This window comes from Girardinichthys multiradiatus, chromosome 3 (genome assembly GCF_021462225.1).
Source record: "Girardinichthys multiradiatus isolate DD_20200921_A chromosome 3, DD_fGirMul_XY1, whole genome shotgun sequence".
In the NCBI taxonomy this organism is placed as follows: domain Eukaryota; kingdom Metazoa; phylum Chordata; class Actinopteri; order Cyprinodontiformes; family Goodeidae; genus Girardinichthys; species Girardinichthys multiradiatus.
The window spans coordinates 19,681,617-19,698,644 of NC_061796.1; the positions used below are offsets into that span (position 1 = coordinate 19,681,617).

General features: G+C 39.6%; 1 protein-coding gene across 2 annotated transcripts in view; it reads left to right on the forward strand.

Moving 5' to 3' along the window:
* The window catches only part of oxr1a (oxidation resistance 1a), a 240,598-nt gene that overhangs the window by 16,790 nt on the left and 206,780 nt on the right, over nt 1-17,028 (forward strand). For both annotated transcript variants that reach the window (XM_047356468.1, XM_047356486.1), the window contains exon 2: nt 1,263-1,337. In XM_047356468.1, coding sequence (XP_047212424.1) covers nt 1,321-1,337 — 17 coding nt within the window. In that variant the 5' untranslated portion in view covers nt 1,263-1,320. The remainder of the gene's footprint in view (nt 1-1,262; nt 1,338-17,028) is intronic.

Sequence of the window (17,028 nt, forward strand, 5' to 3'; positions counted from 1 at the left end):
GCCTTCACCATTTAAATGAGTCAATTCTTCATTCAGTGAATTTTTTTTATATTGGCATTACAGCAGCCAAACAGTTCTTATATTTGCTGACCAGTTTTTTGCATGTTTCTTCTGCCATTTTGTTGGTTTATCTTTGAGGATGAGCTCCAAGTCTTTGAGGATGGAAAGGGTCCTTGCCATCACCGTAATCTTTAGCTCTCTCCACTGATTCTCCATGGTATTAAAGTATTTTCCCTCTTCTAAGAGCAAATCTGCCTCTGACACTACAAAGCAACCAGACCCACCATACTCTTTGTCTAAGCTGAGAAACAAAACTAGGCAACAGGTTAGCTAACTGTTAGCTTTCCAGCGCTTTGAGGATTTCTCCACTTTTGCTCATAATGTCACAGAACCTCACATAAAACATCAGATCTATACCTTTTTATAAAAAGATGACCAGAGCTTGCAAACATAGCTTGGCACATTGATGTCAGTCTCTAAAGTTGTTGGAAAGCTATGCGTGTTAAAAATTATATAATGGGTTAAAAATAATTCATTCAAAGTATTTCACACACTACCATGATGAGATGGTGTGTAGTGCATCTAACTTTTGGATGATGATGGCAGACAGGGGCCAGTGTAGGTGCTTTAGTTCCTTCCCTTCCCCTCCCTTTGTCCCTCCACTCATCTCATTACCGACAGGAGAGGGTGAGAAGTGAGGCCTGTGTAGACCTCTGCATTAATTATTGAACCCTATCTTCTTTTACCTCAGCTCCTCCTCCACGGTCCCTGATAGCCTCTGCTCTTTTATATAAAGGTTAACTCGCAGGCTTCATGCAGGAGAAATGAAAGTGGCAAACAGGCCTCTGGGATTTCATCTTTCAAAGAATGTTACTAAATGGCCTGTGGGTGATATGTTTGCCTGCTCAGGAGATATATTGCTCCTCGTTTTTAATTACATTTTGATTGTTCCAGTTGAGCTTCATACCCAATTAATTCCAGTCAGTTTTAAATGGTGTGGCTAAGTAAAGCAAATAATTATAAAAAATGCCATTTGACTCCATACATTGTCATTTCTTGTTGGCAGAGTTACGCTTTCCTGTCATGCCCACTCAATTTGAACTGCTCAGTTTGAGGCCGGCTAATCAAGGCTGTGGAGGTCAGTGTGGCCGAGGCTTTCAGACAACTTGAGGGCGTCTCACCCTGATGCTGAAGATCTCCCTGTTTTCCCCCCGTCTCTCCCATGGCTTTGTGCTGACTGTGTGTGTGTTTGCCTCCTGCAGGTTTGAAAAAGCAACATCAAACCTCGACCTCCAGCAAGGGAAGGAAGACGCTGCCAAGATGTTCAACACCAAAAGGTCAGCACAATGTCACTTCTGATCTATTCTTGTGTACGCCGAGAAAAAAAAAAGCTCAGCAGAGATATCCGGGTATTAAAAAAAAAAAGGTGGCAATAGCTGATATTTCAGCTCAACAAACAGACCTCAGAAGTAAAAGGTAAGAAATGTTACTGGGTCAGTTAAGGTCAGCCTTTAAACACAAGTGGAAATACTTTCTTTGAACCTTTTTTTTAGGCCAGTGTACACTGCTGTGGATCTTTAATATGGCCCATGGTTGCATACAGTCTACATGAATGATGCATCATTTTGGCTTTTCTAGATGTTGTCTGCAAGCTGGAAATGGTCCCATTGTGTTACTGGTGTTTACGCAACATGGACTGAAGGGAACCCAAATAATGGGTGTATAAAAGCCTGAAAAATGAATGACGTGAAAACATATGCTATTTTAAAGTAGAGCACGTTCAAGGGCAAAAAAAAAAAGTAAAGTGCATATTTTAATTTTTTCTCATTGCCCTGTAACATTTACTGTTTTTTAAAAAGAATAACTAAGTTTGCTAAATTATGAATTATCTCTGTAATCATTGCTGATGTAGCTGTCTTACTAAGTTGAAAATGTCATAGTTTTTAAATAAGCGACCAGGGTTTTTGTGTCAGATTACCAATTTGTTTGTAATACATTTTTTTTAAACATTTTTTACTCTCAACAGTAAAATATTTATAGTTAAACAATTTCAAGAAACGGCACAAAGTTGTCACATTCTGCAGTATTAAAAATGCACATACATACATTAAAATTGTTCAGTTTATTGAACAGATGTATCTGTATGTTTAAACATGTTGTGATTATGAATCTGAGAATATTATTTAATATTTAATATTAAAATTTTAATATTTTATCAAATAATATTTAGGTCTGTTAAGGGTTGTCCTGTGAATACCAGCCCAGTAAGGCGATGGTATTAGCACAAAATAGAAAGGTGTGAGATGAGCTCTGACATTATTGAACAGCATAAACTCTGCACATATATGGAATGAATTCACACTATTTCTTAAAATACAAGAATTTAATAACAAAAATAAGTCAACACAAAGTCAAACATATTTCAATCAACAAACTCTTTACTATGCTAAAACAATCCAACTAAACTACCAAGCAGAATTAAAGAATAAGGACGACTAATGGGCTATGTACAATATAAACAAGTTGATTAAAGATGTTTGAAAACCATGACCAAAAGAGTGATGCAACATTACCATGCAATGTTTATGTTTGAGAACCAAGGATTATCTTGAAGAATCTGGAAGAGAAGTTAAGTTAGTCTTGGAACAAACTAAGGCAATAATCAGCAAACGTTTAGACAACCACTCACAACACAAGATCAGATAAAATATTATTTTAATAAAATAATGATTTGCTGAATAAAACCAACCTTCTGGATGGCTAATTCCCAACAGTGTCTCATTAGCTACCTTTATTTATTAAAATAATATTCAAAGAAATATTATTAAAGAAATGGTAAAATATTTAAGGAAGTATTTTCGAAAAGAGACAAATCTTTCTGGAGAAATGAGTCTTATTGGTGTTTACTTAGTTATCAGATTCAGTAAAATGATGTTTAGGGACTATGATTTACTAGTTTGAAAACTAACAACCTTTCTGGGTAAATATTCTTTAGCAGGCAAGCACGTGTCCTAGGCCGTTAGCAGTTAAAGCTAACAAAGAAGCTGATACCTTTAGCTCACACCTAAAAGACATCACCGACCCCCTCCTGGACCCCCTGCAGTTTGCCTACAGAGCCAACAGGTCTGTAGATGATGCAGTCAACCTAGCCCTTCACTTCATCCTCCGGCACCTGGAATCCACAGGAACCTACGCCAGGATCCTGTTTGTGGATTTCAGCTCTGCCTTCAACACCATCGTCCCAGTTCTGCTACAGGAGAAGCTTTCCCAGCTGAGTGTGCCCGACTCCACCTGCAGGTGGATCACTGACTTCCTGTCTGACAGGAAGCAGCGCGTGAGGCTGGGGAAGCACGTCTCTGACTCCCTGACCATCAGCACCGGTTCCCCCCAAGGCTGTGTTCTCTCTCTTCTGCTCTTCTCCCTGTTCACCAACAGCTGCACCTCCAGTCACCAGTCTGTCAAGCTTCAAGTTTGCGGACGACACCACCCTGATCGGACTCATCTCTGATGGTGACGAGTCCGCGTACAGATGGGAGGTGGACCATCTGTTGGACTGGTGCAGCCAGAACAACCTTGAGCTCAACGCTCTAAAGACAGTGGAGATGGTTGTGGAGTTCAGGCAGAACCCAGCCCCCCATCACCCTCTGTGACTCCACAATTGACACTGTGGAATCTTTCCGCTTCCTGGGAACCATCATCTCCCAGGATCTCAAGTGGGAGCCAAACATCAGCTCCCTCATCAAGAAAGCCCAGCAGAGGATGTTCTTCTTGCGGCAGCTGAAGAAATTCAACCTGCCAAAGACTATGATGGTGCACTTCTACACAGCCATCATTGAGTCCATCCTCACCTCCTCCATCACCATCTGGTACACCGCTGCTACAGCCAAGGATAAGGGCAGGCTGCAGCGTGTCATTCGGTCTGCTGAGAAGGTGATTGGCTGCAGTCTACTGTCGCTCCAGGAACTGTACACCTCCAGGACCCTGAAGCGGGCAGGGAAGATTCTGGCTGATCCCTCCCACCCCGGTCACAGACTCTTTGAGACTCTCCCCTCTGGCAGGAGGCTGCGGTCCATCCGGACCAAAACCTCACGCCACAAGAACAGTTTTTTCCCATCTGCCACCAGCCTGATTAACAAAGCCCGGAAACCACCCTGACACTCTCCCTTTCACCCACACCCCCCCTTTTTTTGCTGACAGGACACCTGTAACCTGTAACTCTATGCGTTACATTAACGCTCAGCTTGGACTCCTGCTTTACTTGCACAATGATCACCTGCACTGTTGTATTGCTCTTGCATCTTATACTGCTCTATATTTACTCTCACCCACTTAAAACTGTGCACATATATTTATATTATATTGTAGATATGTTTATACTGTTTAATTTGTACTGTATTGCACCGACTACGCCAAAACAAATTCCTTGTATGTCCAAAAACGTACTTGGCAATAAAGCTTTTCTGATTCTGATTCTGATAGCTTAGCACCAGAATCAAACACACACCTTTTAAAAATACCGTCAATAAAAGGGTTAAAATGCATAAATGTGGACAGCGCGTTATGATCAATCTTCTGTGTTTAAAATCACCCTTTAAATAAAGTTTGTCTTAACTTTAAAAACACACAAACACAGAACACAAAGCTGAGCACGTGTGCTGCAGATAGCCTGCTAGCACCAAGATAGCCGAGTTCAACACAAACAAAACCAAACTTCATAAAATGAAAAACGTTTAGATCATTTCATCCTAAATATCTCTCTGCCCACACCCTAACCTCGTTTGAATTGTGTTGAGGAGGACGACGAAGTTTGAAGAAAGCTCTGTGAACAAAGGGTTAGTTTCCAGCTAACCTCCGTAGCAGTGGATGAAAGATGGCTCGTTCTGTCCGCCAACCAACTGCACAGTTACTGTAACCACGGTGATGCGGGGCCGTTGTCCTTCCTTCAGACTCTGCTTGTAGAGACAGCGTCTCTACTGGGGACTTCTCTGGAACACAGTTTGCTTCTGCAGGCCTCAGAGAGAGAAAGTCAAGCCAGGCTTGTACCTTAATTATTACTGCCTTTCATGAATGAATACTGGATACACAGACAATAATTAATTCTTTCTGGTCTTATGACACCCTTGGATCCAGTCTGAAGAGTTTATGTCTGTTTGCCAGCAAAGAGACATTAGCACGCTGCCTCCTCTATCCTGGTCCCGCAGAGGAGCAGTGGAAGAGAAAGGACCATTGGAAAGGTGGGGGTTTTATACGGGCAGTGGCACCATGGGAAGTCCGCTGCTACCCCCCCTTCCTCATTTGCTGGAAGTCGGTTAAATGCAATTTATTTTGAAAGTTCCAGGAAAGTGTGTACTGGCCTTTCATGTTGTAACCATGGCTGTGGGTCCCAACAAACAAAAATAATATTGGCACATGTTCCTCATTCCTTTTACCTTTTTCCTCCACTCATTACCAACCTTGAGGAGATATGTGGTTGCTTGAAGTCACAACCAGTACGCTTTGAAAAACCCAGTGGTATTGCTGTTTTATGCCTCTCCTTTAGGTTTAAATTTCTCTCTGTGAGGGTTTACATTTTTTGTGCAAAAGTGTCATGTTTTGTTTTCCAGCTCAGATCTATATAATAAGTGATTAAGATTAGTACCACGTTATGTCTGCCAGAAAAGTCCGAGGTTCTGTGCTTTTGTTTTCCTCATAAATGGAAACTTATAGAATAGTAAGGGATGTCCTTATCGGGTCTTCTCAGATTTCCTGTGCGATACTTCACCAAAGTCAGTTCCGTGTATATAAAGTAAAACAGTACACTGCGTTTCATTATTATTACAAGATCTACATTTGTATTGTGTTTCACATGAATCAGACATTAGGAAGCTGCAGTAATCATTTCCAGATACGAATAGAAATATCCTAACAGTAGCTTCAGCAGGACAGCCTTTTGTCTCTAATTTTATATTTTAACATTCAGCTATAGTCTTCGATAAACTCACAACCGGTTCCTGCTGGTGATATTATTTTCCAGAGCAGCTTGCTGAATGCTAAAGCTACAATGTTTACTTTCTTGTTTTGATATGACTTGTTGATATTTTAGCAGGTTTCATTGTGGTTCCAGGATGAAAAACATACAGAAAACTTGTATAGCTAGTGTTTCACTTGCACTCTGCCCTGGTCTCCACTGAAAGATGTGTTCACAGAAAATGGAGCAAGTCACATTAGATGGCAAACTGCAGCAACCAATATGTTCTCTCTTTCAGTGGAAATTTCTTCCTAAAAACTTTGAGGGAAAACCCAATTTGTCAGACTGTCACAGTTTTGCAAGCTATTCACACAAATGTACACCATGATTTTGTTGTTTTAAATTGGCAGCATTGCTGAGAGACATGTGAGTACAGTAAGTGAGTACGGTACAGTATAGGCAATGGAACAGCAACAGGTATTGGGAGTTAAATTCATCCAAGAACTCCAGTACAGATATTTTTAAATGCTTTAAATGATACTTTGAATTGTTCTCTCAGAACCCCAGTTGGTCGTGGCTCACACTGAGCCTGGTTCTGCTAGAGGTTTCTTCCTGTTAAAAGGGAGTTTTCCTCTTCACTGTCATGCTCAGTATGAGGGATTGCTGCAAAGTCAACACCAGTGACTGTCCACTGTCCCGACACACTCATCCAGGAGGAGTGAATGCTGCGTTCATGCAATCTGCTGGGTTTCCTGAAGTAGAAAAACTATTTAACCAATTTGAATAATAAACAGAATTTGACTGCACTGTTTGGTAGTTATGATTAACTGGAATGTATGTACACCTGACTGGAAATCTGTATAATTGGACTGAATTGACTTTCTAGAGTGCCTTGAGACGATATGTGTTGCAAATTGGCACTATATAAATAAACTGAATTAGATAAGAACCCCCTTAATTGGAAGATAATTATTTATCTCAAAAAAAACCCCCAGCTCCTTTAGGACTTGTGTGCTATTTTACATATTGACAAAGAAATTTGTGAAATTATAGTTCTTTGGCAGGATTTCCCAAAGATGAACAATCCTTGAATTATAACATGAAAACACGAGACTGGTGTATGAGGGACTTGGGGGGCCTGGGGGGCAGCATTTGCATCTGCGGGACACTGTTTTAATGCTCTGGAGCTGTTTGCTTGCAGTGTGAATGTGTTTCGGGCCAGCAGACCAAAAGCAGGAAGGATCAAATATAAGAGTAGCACATAAGAGTAGAAGAAGAAGTAGAGGATAAACAAAGTAAGAATGCCAATTTGAAGATGAAAGAGTTTAAAAATGTCTCATGGGGCTATGTGGAGTAGTGAAGAATGCGCCCTGAGAGGAGTGGACCCGAGTCTGTCACTTTTACACATAAAGTCAGCTGAATGGAAAACAACCCACACATGAAAACTTTGTTACTGAGGTTTAGTTGTATTTTCCTCAAAGACCAAAGGGTTAATTATAATGCCCGTTCCCACTCAAACCAGTACCTTTCAGAGCTTCTTGTTAGGATCTTTGTTTACATTTTAACTTCTTACACAGATCTCAGATCTTTTCTCATCACCACTCTGAAAATGTTTTATTTACTTTTGAAGTTACCTGTGTACTGGTACTATATTGATTCCTTATTCTTTCAGAGTTGCACTTTTCTAAGTAACCCACCAAGTTCAACACTTAGGTCAGCATTAAAACTTTGCTGCTGTATTTATAGTAAAGTTTCCATGGGGAACGGGGAAACTTAAAAGTATAATAATGCGCTGTTGTCCCAATGCTACATCCATTTAGCTGTCTCATGCTGCTGTGGGTAATCATCATACGGTGTGTGAGGAGATGATTAAACCATGCCGGGCCTCCATCTTTGGGGAGCTGCGTCAGCACAGTCGATGACACAGATATGCTCAGAAGGACTGTGTTCAGCTGCCATTTTCCAATTCAAATGCTGAAAAGCCTGCCTCATTTTTTTTTGCTGATCAAGACACAAAGTGTCACTGGAAATCTGTCATGCAGAGATTGCTGTGCAGTAGATTTTAAATAAGGCCTTCTTCTCTTTATCGTCCCTTGAGTCATAACACTTGCAGGGAGTTCAGTGCGGGAGAGTAATTAAAAGATTTCGTTAAATTAAATCAAACATCTTGACATTACTGGTATCTTCTGCTTCAGTTTAAAGAAGAGTGTGTCTTTGATTAGTCCTTTCTGGAAGAATGGACTGTCTCACTGATAAGCTGAGCGTTAAGCACACTTGCTGCTTGTTTATGTCTGCATGTGTACAACATAAAACTAGGGCCCTATTGATCCAAGTCTTCAATTCTGGATCAAAACATTTATTATGACACGACGGAAACCAAGTCTGATTTTTGGGTTCTTCAGTAATCCAGCTACCTTAAAACCAGCTACTATATCCTGTTGAACATTTAAGTTTTAGGTATAGGTTCTGAATTATTTTTGTAGTTTTCACTGATGTAATTGCTCTAAATAGATAATGTAGAAAGTTCTGATGCAGGGATCAGAGATTTTGTAAAGCTCTGACATGCTGATCCTGTATTTAGTCTATTCCGATTTATCTTTTAACTTTACTTATTCTTCTACATTGAGTAAATCAAATATTGACCTATCTCAACAAGAGTTTGCAGTAAAATTAAACAATGATTTTTGCAAAATGGCTGTCTCTTTCTTTGGATCAATAAAAACCTACCGATGGAGCAAAAACATGCTTTGTGGGACTGTAGGGAATATTTGATTGTTTTGGCTATTAGCAAGTATTAACAGTTATGATATAAAATTTAATCATTAACAAAATTATAAATACAGTTAGAATATTTAAAAAAATTGAAGATCGGATCTGCAGGAATTATTAGCCAAATAACGTTCAGTGTGTCAGTAGTATTGTCGAACATTAGGTGAAGGAATGAATTTGTGCACTGGCGTTCTTAAACAGCAAACACTGCACAGATATGCAGAATAAACACAATAAACAATGACTTCTCCAAAATATATTTGAGAATTTATTTACACAATAGATTAACTTTACAGAGAAAATAAGTGAGCCAAGGGATAATAAACCAATCAGGAGTTGAAAGATCAGTCAACTGATGATAAAGCAAAATGGATAATAAGCAGGGTTCATACGGGTGCTTGAAATCCTTGAAAATGCTTGACTTTCAACAAGATGTTTTCAATGCCTGGAAATGCTTGATTTCAATATAAAATCCTTCATACTGCTCGATATTCTAACTTCACAGTTTTGTGATAAATATCTAACAGTTTGATTAATAACTTCAGTTTGATATTTATTTATATTTTAAAGGCACAAAATAGAGGGCACCCATTTTGCCTTTAATGAAGTCTCAGAAAGCCTTGCTGCTGCTCAGAGAGGGTTTGCACCTTTTTGTAATACTGGTGAGCAGTAGTCATTACCTGGTAAAAAGACCAGCCGCTGGTCCAGCGGCGTCCTCTGGCATAGCTATGAAGCAGACTTACTTTGAGCACGTAGCTGTCTGACTAGTCGCGCACATCTCCGGTGAGCGGGAAAAAACAGCATGCTAAGACGTTGTCGTACTTAATGACCACTGGCTCGAAAACGCTAGACACAAAACATGGTTGAAACGAGGACCAAATCCTCAAGTAGCTTCCTGCTACATCTGCAAGAAGGACCTGCAGCTTTTCGCGATGGGAGAGTTGGCGCTCTCGAACAGTAAGCCATAGTAGTGGGAGGGAATCCTAAATTTAGGTTGGCTTGCAACTTTGGAGGTAAATTGCAAATTGATTGTTTGAAGGATGGATCGAGCTAGGGGTTTTATGTAATCTACTGTACTTTAAAATGTGCAACAACAAAACATTTTTATTGAAAATACTAGTAAAGGTGGTTAGCTGATGGTTTAATTACACAAAACGTCACATGATGGACATAATTAGATTCTGCGAAAGGATAAATGCGTTCTGTTTCCTGTCGTTTACAGACGTCTAACTCCCCGTTGTGGGACCCAATAGGAACATCTCCCATACCTTAATTGAAAATATAATTTACAATTTCTGGTGGCTTCTTTCACCTTTTTTGGTTCCCCCGATTTTAATTTTGAAACGGTTCCATGATTTAAAAAAAAAAAAAAAAGTGATTTTGAGTCTTTTTTTGTGCCACATAGCAACACTTTCCTCCCTGCAGAATTTTCTTGACAGTGTGACCTGCTTACGTAGGGTGCATTCATTGATCGCAACCAACTCACCATTGACCTATCATGGCCAGCCAAGTGTGAAATTGTCTAATTTTGGTCACTAGCTAATTTTAGATAAAATCCCACCTCTAACTGATGATCAGTTGCTTACTTTGCATCACATGCATTTGCATTTCTGAATGGTAGGAGATGAGCATGTAGAGAACATTTATTAAAAGTCCCCTTCTGCTGCATGTGTGCATAGATGTAGACACAATCATACTAGTAGCATCAGATCTAACCTTTAAAGCCTTGACCCATAGTATTTTAGACCCTTCTTAAATGTTGATGTAGTTACAAACAATAAATAACGGTGAAGCTTGAGAAAGAACATGCGGCGTGTCAACCACGAGGTACTCCACCGCCCCGTTACATACCGTGTTTTATCATCTGAAGGGAAATAATTTATGGTCTGTCTCGCCACTTTGAGAAAAACAGCATATTGAAAGAATAACAACCGCTGCCTTTTTATCTGTCATGCTGTAAAAAGACTGGGTTCACCTCCAGAATGAGTAGCAAATCTGACCACACTGCAATTATGTGATGCTTTTTCTCAGTTAACGTGAAGCAGGAAAAATGGCCGTTAAAGTCATTTATGTGCTCTTTATAAGGTCATTCATCTCTCCCACGCAAGCAGTGACTTTTACATTTCACTTTGAAAACACTGGGAACTAATGATGGGCAGTTATCAATTTTGGTATATGGTGACAATGATGAATTCTACTTGATGATGCTTACCAATCCCAAAAGTACTGTTGGGGCTGTTACTTTTATTACTGTCTCTGCTGCTGGTTAAAGCAGCAGGAAATGTAAAAATTTTTAAAAGTATGATTAAATGCAGCTATTGTGTTACATTTAGTGATAATGTGCACAAAATGTGTCCTGAAGTAGCCTATTTAATAATCAGTAAGCCGTTTTTTGGTTTCTAGTTTTAGCATTAAGAGTATTATTTCTATTTGTGGGCTTCATGTGTTAAAATACATTCTGTCATCACTCTAATTGTTATCACAATAAATATTTGGATAGGTTTTAAGTAAATTTTGCCCTTCCCTACTGGGAACCCCTGATTGTGTTCTAAAACGTCATGGACCCTAAACTAGAACCCTGCATTAGGATTGGGATGCTGCGGGACCCAACACAAATATCGCGAGAGCGAGTGATTTTAAGATTGCTGCAGGCGGCATAAAATAGACACCGGGTCCCAAGTTGTTTACAAGGATGGAGAGTCAACTAAGGTTGGTAATAAAATCAAGACTGAAGACTGGAGAAAAATAAATATTATAGATAACATAATCATTAAACTGAAAGCTTTTTCAAATCACAACAGATAAATAGTAACTTAAATCTTTTCGTAAATTAAAATATTACCAATTTCATCCAAAGACACAGAAACAAATCGCTCAGAACATGGGCTTTGATGTTGCCCTAGCAGAGGGAGAAAAATTTGCAGGGTGGGAGTAAGGTTCCTCCTGCAATTCAGGCCCAAAGGCCGCTGATGAAGAAATAATGGAAAACTTCAGCACCCGACCGTTGGTCAACACAATCCCAAACTCATGTAAGGAAATTTTACAAAGAATGTTTACCTGCACTGTCAAAGCTTGCAAGGTTTATTTAGAGTGAGTCCAGTGCACCATCATCATCTGTATTGATCGGAAATATTGCGGGAGTTGGCTGGATTAATGGAGCAGATGGGATTGGCCAGAAATTCAGCAGGAGGGGTATTAAAATGCTAGTCCAGCACGAATTTGAGAATTCCTGGAACAAACCAAAGTGGATGTCAGTAAACCAAGAATGAGTGGGTGTAGATATGTACGCTGTGTCCCACCTGTCAGGGTCTACGGTTTGGAGGTAGGACCAGAGCACAGAACATGGCGAGGAGGCCGCATGGTGAGTAGATCAAGTTTTAATATTGGAGGTGCATGCAGACTTACAGGCAGGCAGGTAGAGTACTAAGTACAGGCAGGTAATCCAAGGAGAGCAGGTTCAGGAGGCAAAACAGAAAATGAACCACTAGGAAGAACTCTGGAAGATAACAGTCTAGTTGAAGAAAAGTTTACATGAGGAACCAGCGAGGAACAATGAAAACCAGGAAGCTAATATACAGGTCCTTCTCAAAATATTAGCATATTGTGATAAAGTTCATTATTTTCCATAATGTCATGATGAAAATTTAACATTCATATATTTTAGATTCATTGCACACTAACTGAAATATTTCAGGTCTTTTATTGTCTTAATACGGATGATTTTGGCATACAGCTCATGAAAACCCAAAATTCCTATCTCACAAAATTAGCATATCATTAAAAGGGTCTCTAAACGAGCTATGAACCTAATCATCTGAATCAACGAGTTAACTCTAAACACCTGCAAAAGATTCCTGAGGCCTTTAAAACTCCCAGCCTGGTTCATCACTCAAAACCCCAATCATGGGTAAGACTGCCGACCTGACTGCTGTCCAGAAGGCCACTATTGACACCCTCAAGCAAGAGGGTAAGACACAGAAAGAAATTTCTGAACGAATAGGCTGTTCCCAGAGTGCTGTATCAAGGCACCTCAGTGGGAAGTCTGTGGGAAGGAAAAAGTGTGGCAGAAAACGCTGCACAACGAGAAGAGGTGGAGAAGGGCCGATTCCAGACCTTGGGGGACCTGTGGAAGCAGTGGACTGAGTCTGGAGTAGAAACATCCAGAGCCACCGTGCACAGGTGTGTGCAGGAAATGGGCTACAGGTGCCCGTTATTCCCCAGGTCAAGCCACTTTTGAACCAGAAACAGCGGCAGAAGTGCCTGACCTGGGCTACAGAGAAGCAGCACTGGACTGTTGCTCAGTGGTCCAAAGTACTTTTTTCGGATGAAAGCAAATTCTGCATGTCATTCGGAAATCATGGTGCCAGAGTCTGGAGGAAGACTGGGGAGAAGGAAATGCCAGAAGTCCAGTGTCAAGTACCCACAGTCAGTGTTGGTCTGGGGTGCCGTGTCAGCTGCTGGTGTTGGTCCACTGTGTTTTATAAAGGGCAGGGTCAATGCAGCTAGCTATCAGGAGATTTTGGAGCACTTCATGCTTCCATCTGCTGAAAAGCTTTATGGAGATGAAGATTTCATTTTTCAGCACGACCTGGCACCTGCTCACAGTGCCAAAACCACTGGTAAATGGTTTACTGACCATGGTATCACTGTGCTCAATTGGCCTGCCAACTCTCCTGACCTGAACCCCATAGAGAATCTGTGGGATATTGTGAAGAGAACGTTGAGAGACTCAAGACCCAACACTCTGGATGAGCTAAAGGCCGCTATCGAAGCATTCTGGGCCTCCATAAGACCTCAGCAGTGCCACAGGCTGATTGCCTCCATGCCACGCCGCATTGAAGCAGTCATTTCTGCCAAAGGATTCCCGACCAAGTATTGAGTGCATAACTGTACATGATTATTTGAAGGTTGACGTTTTTTGTATTAAAAACACTTTTCTTTTATTGGTCGGATAAAATATGCTAATTTTGTGAGATAGGAATTGTGGGTTTTCGTGAGTTGTATGCTAAAATCATCGGTTATAAGACAATAAAAGACCTGAAATATTTCAGTTAGTGTGCAATGAATCTAAAATATATGAATGTTAAATTTTCATCATGACATTATGGAAAATAATGAACTTTATCACAATATGCTAATATTTTGAGAAGGACCGGTACTGAGGGACATGGAGTATGTACCAATGAACAGAGGGACAGAATAATCAAGGAGAACAAGGAAACAGGCTGCAGTGAGACTGAGGGGAATGTGTCTAATAAAACTAATGTGCATGAGGAACTGGGCTGTAAGGGAAACTAGACTAAATAACAAAACCTGGGGAAACTGACCTAATAGGAAAATTAACCAACACATGAACACAAGAATCTAGAAAGTAATAAACAAAAAACCCAAAATGGCATATCCTGACACCACCAAGGTTTGAAAACCAGTGTGATTTACTTATTAACTTTCTTTGTAAAAAGGTTACCATTGGCAATAAAAGAATACAACAACAACAACAACGTGTTTTTCCTTATTCTATAATTGTTTTAACTCCGTAGTAACTTGTACACTAAAGGAGATTGCATAGTATTTTGTGTATGAAGGATTTTATTAAGTTGGCGTTAACTGTTTTTTGTTTGTTTTTACTTCTGCTGCTGTCACTAAGTTTTATGTGCAAGGATTTCAAGGTCTTTTTGAGAAATACAGACTTTTTCTCTGGAATTCCATCTATGCAGAATTTTGTGCAATTCTTTTGGGGAATTAGAAATTTCAATTTCTTCTTAATACATAAATACACAAAACCAGCATCCTATTGCCAGTAATGCAGATCCTGTAAATAATAATAGATAAATCTGTGTCCCTCTCCCAAATATGTGACAGAGAAACTTAAACCACAATATAAAGAAGAATGCAGCTGAAACAAATGAATCTCAAAATGAAAATTAATTTTTTTTTTTTTTGCAACAGGGTAAATACATTGAATTGAAAGGACCTTCTTGTACAGTTTCTGGCTTCATTCTCGTCATTTGTGATCCTCTTTCCATGCTAACTTATTTGTTGAAGTTCCAGAAACAATCCTTGTGTATAAAGATGTTTGTTTTTATTGCAACTTCTTTGTTAATGGAAACTCTTAAGCACCACACACTTATTGCACCCTTTGTGGTGATGATGATGAGTACTTTTATTTTTGTAGTACACTTTAATATCTTTCTTTTCTATGAAATTAAATCTCCACAAAATATTTTGGTACTGGTTCACAGTCAATTGTGCGGACCTAGTGTTGTCAAAATAATTGAAATAGTAATTTAATTGATCCTAAAAAAAATGTTATTATTCATAGGTTTCATTTGTGCAAAATTGATATGTCACACTTTATATGGCAGCAGCGCTGCAATAGCAGATATTCAGCTCCTCCCTGAGCTGCTGCTGTAAGTTTAAGCTCCGCTAACATGGCCAGTACAGCCAGAAAAAAACCCAAAAAACTATTTAGCCGACATGGCAAAAACAAAGCGTTGTTCCCACCTGAGACAGACCAACAGGAAAAAAATGCTGAAGGATGCCACACGCTAGCTGCAGAAACGCTACAAGCTAACGCTATGACACTGATGATTGAGTTGAGAGCAACCCATAAAGGTCAGAAGACCTCCTGTTTCTGCAACAGTGAAATAGTAAACCTTCTGGATGACAAACTAATGCCATCAGTTTAAATTTTTGTTTTACGGAGCCGGACTAGTGATGTGTCATGCACATAAAATGCGGCTATGAGAACCGATGCTTTGTGGTTAATCAGAACAGCCAGCTGGCATTGAGTCAGAGCTGGCTCCCAGTTTTTTCCTTCACAGTGCTCAGCCCCAGCTCTGCGCACGGCAGAACTTTGTTTTGATTGCCCCCCATGCTGGCCAATCAAAACAATCACGTGAGGATATAGCATCACAAATGAACACAGGGAAATGTTATTCCGCTGACAGCTCAGTGACTAAGTGAAGCAAGAAAACAAATCAGTGTGTCCCCTTTCAATACTCCTTGGCTGAAATTCAATGAATTAGCAGATAACAGAAACGCTCAATTCCTCTACTGAGAGCTAATGAAAAGAAGCCTAAGTTGAAAGCAGAAAATCAGCTGAAATCTCATAAATTAGCAGAAATAGCAGAAACATTAGCAAAGATCATCTAATGTGTTTAAATAGGAAGACTATCGGGTAAAAAACAGCTTAAGTTCAAGTTAAATAAAAACTACTTTTGTTTAAACAGTTGATGAAATGTAAGAAATGATGACAAAATAAGAAATCGTCCCCTCGTTGCAAAAGAGAGCCACAGTTTAGGGAACTTCATGTATCTGAGCAACGTACGGATGAGGCCGTCCATATGGCTGCCGATGCACGGCTTAGGGATGACTGCCATCATTCCACAATAATGCGCAACTTTACGCAGCTATTTATGGACATGTGATTGTCTACAGCTTGTCCACTTTAGGAATCATCAAACCTGACTTGTTTGAATTAATCTGCTGATTTGACCGTTTTATTTTTCAGTGAGAATGAAAGTGCCCCTAAGATGATTCACATGCTTATTATTTTCAGCGTTCAAAAAGATGCACATTTCCGTCTACAGGTGACAAAAACAGAGGAAGTTTTACAGTTTACATCTGACTAAGGTTGTATTTTTTGAGGTGTTAGGTTATTGTATGAGGCTAAGTGTGATTCAGTTTCATCACTCTGGTTTAAACTATAAAGGCTCAAACTCATGGAAAGAAAAACATCAGGTTTGATGCTCCATGAATTAAAATTGAATGGAGTCATGTTTCAGTGTATTTATATGGGGTTTAGTTCTCTGTAGTTTATTGTCGACTATTGGCTTCCGCACATTTTTATAGCAGGTAAAAACAATTTGCGTGGATTTACACACACTGTTACAAAACGTTCATTTTTGTACATGCTGAGTTGTGCGCAAAACATTGTGCCGCAAGGTTTTTGTGCGTAAGTACACTTTGTACATGAGGTCTCTGGTCTGTATTTGTCCTCCTTTAGCACAACTTGGACAATTAATGTCAAGCCTTTCAACAGCAACAATGATCTCCGTTCTCGAATGACAAATGGAAGCCTTAAATAATCTCAGCCATCGAAGGACTAAACCATTATTTACCAACGGGGGGGCTTACCAAATTTCATCATGTATTCACATACACTTTTATACAAATATATAAATTTTGTATCACAGCATGTGAAAATCACAAGGAACATTCCAAACATTCAGACTTAATTTTTGTTTAAAATAAATATACTTTAGGGTTTTCAATTTTTATTATTCAGCCCTCAATGGAGTCTTACTGTT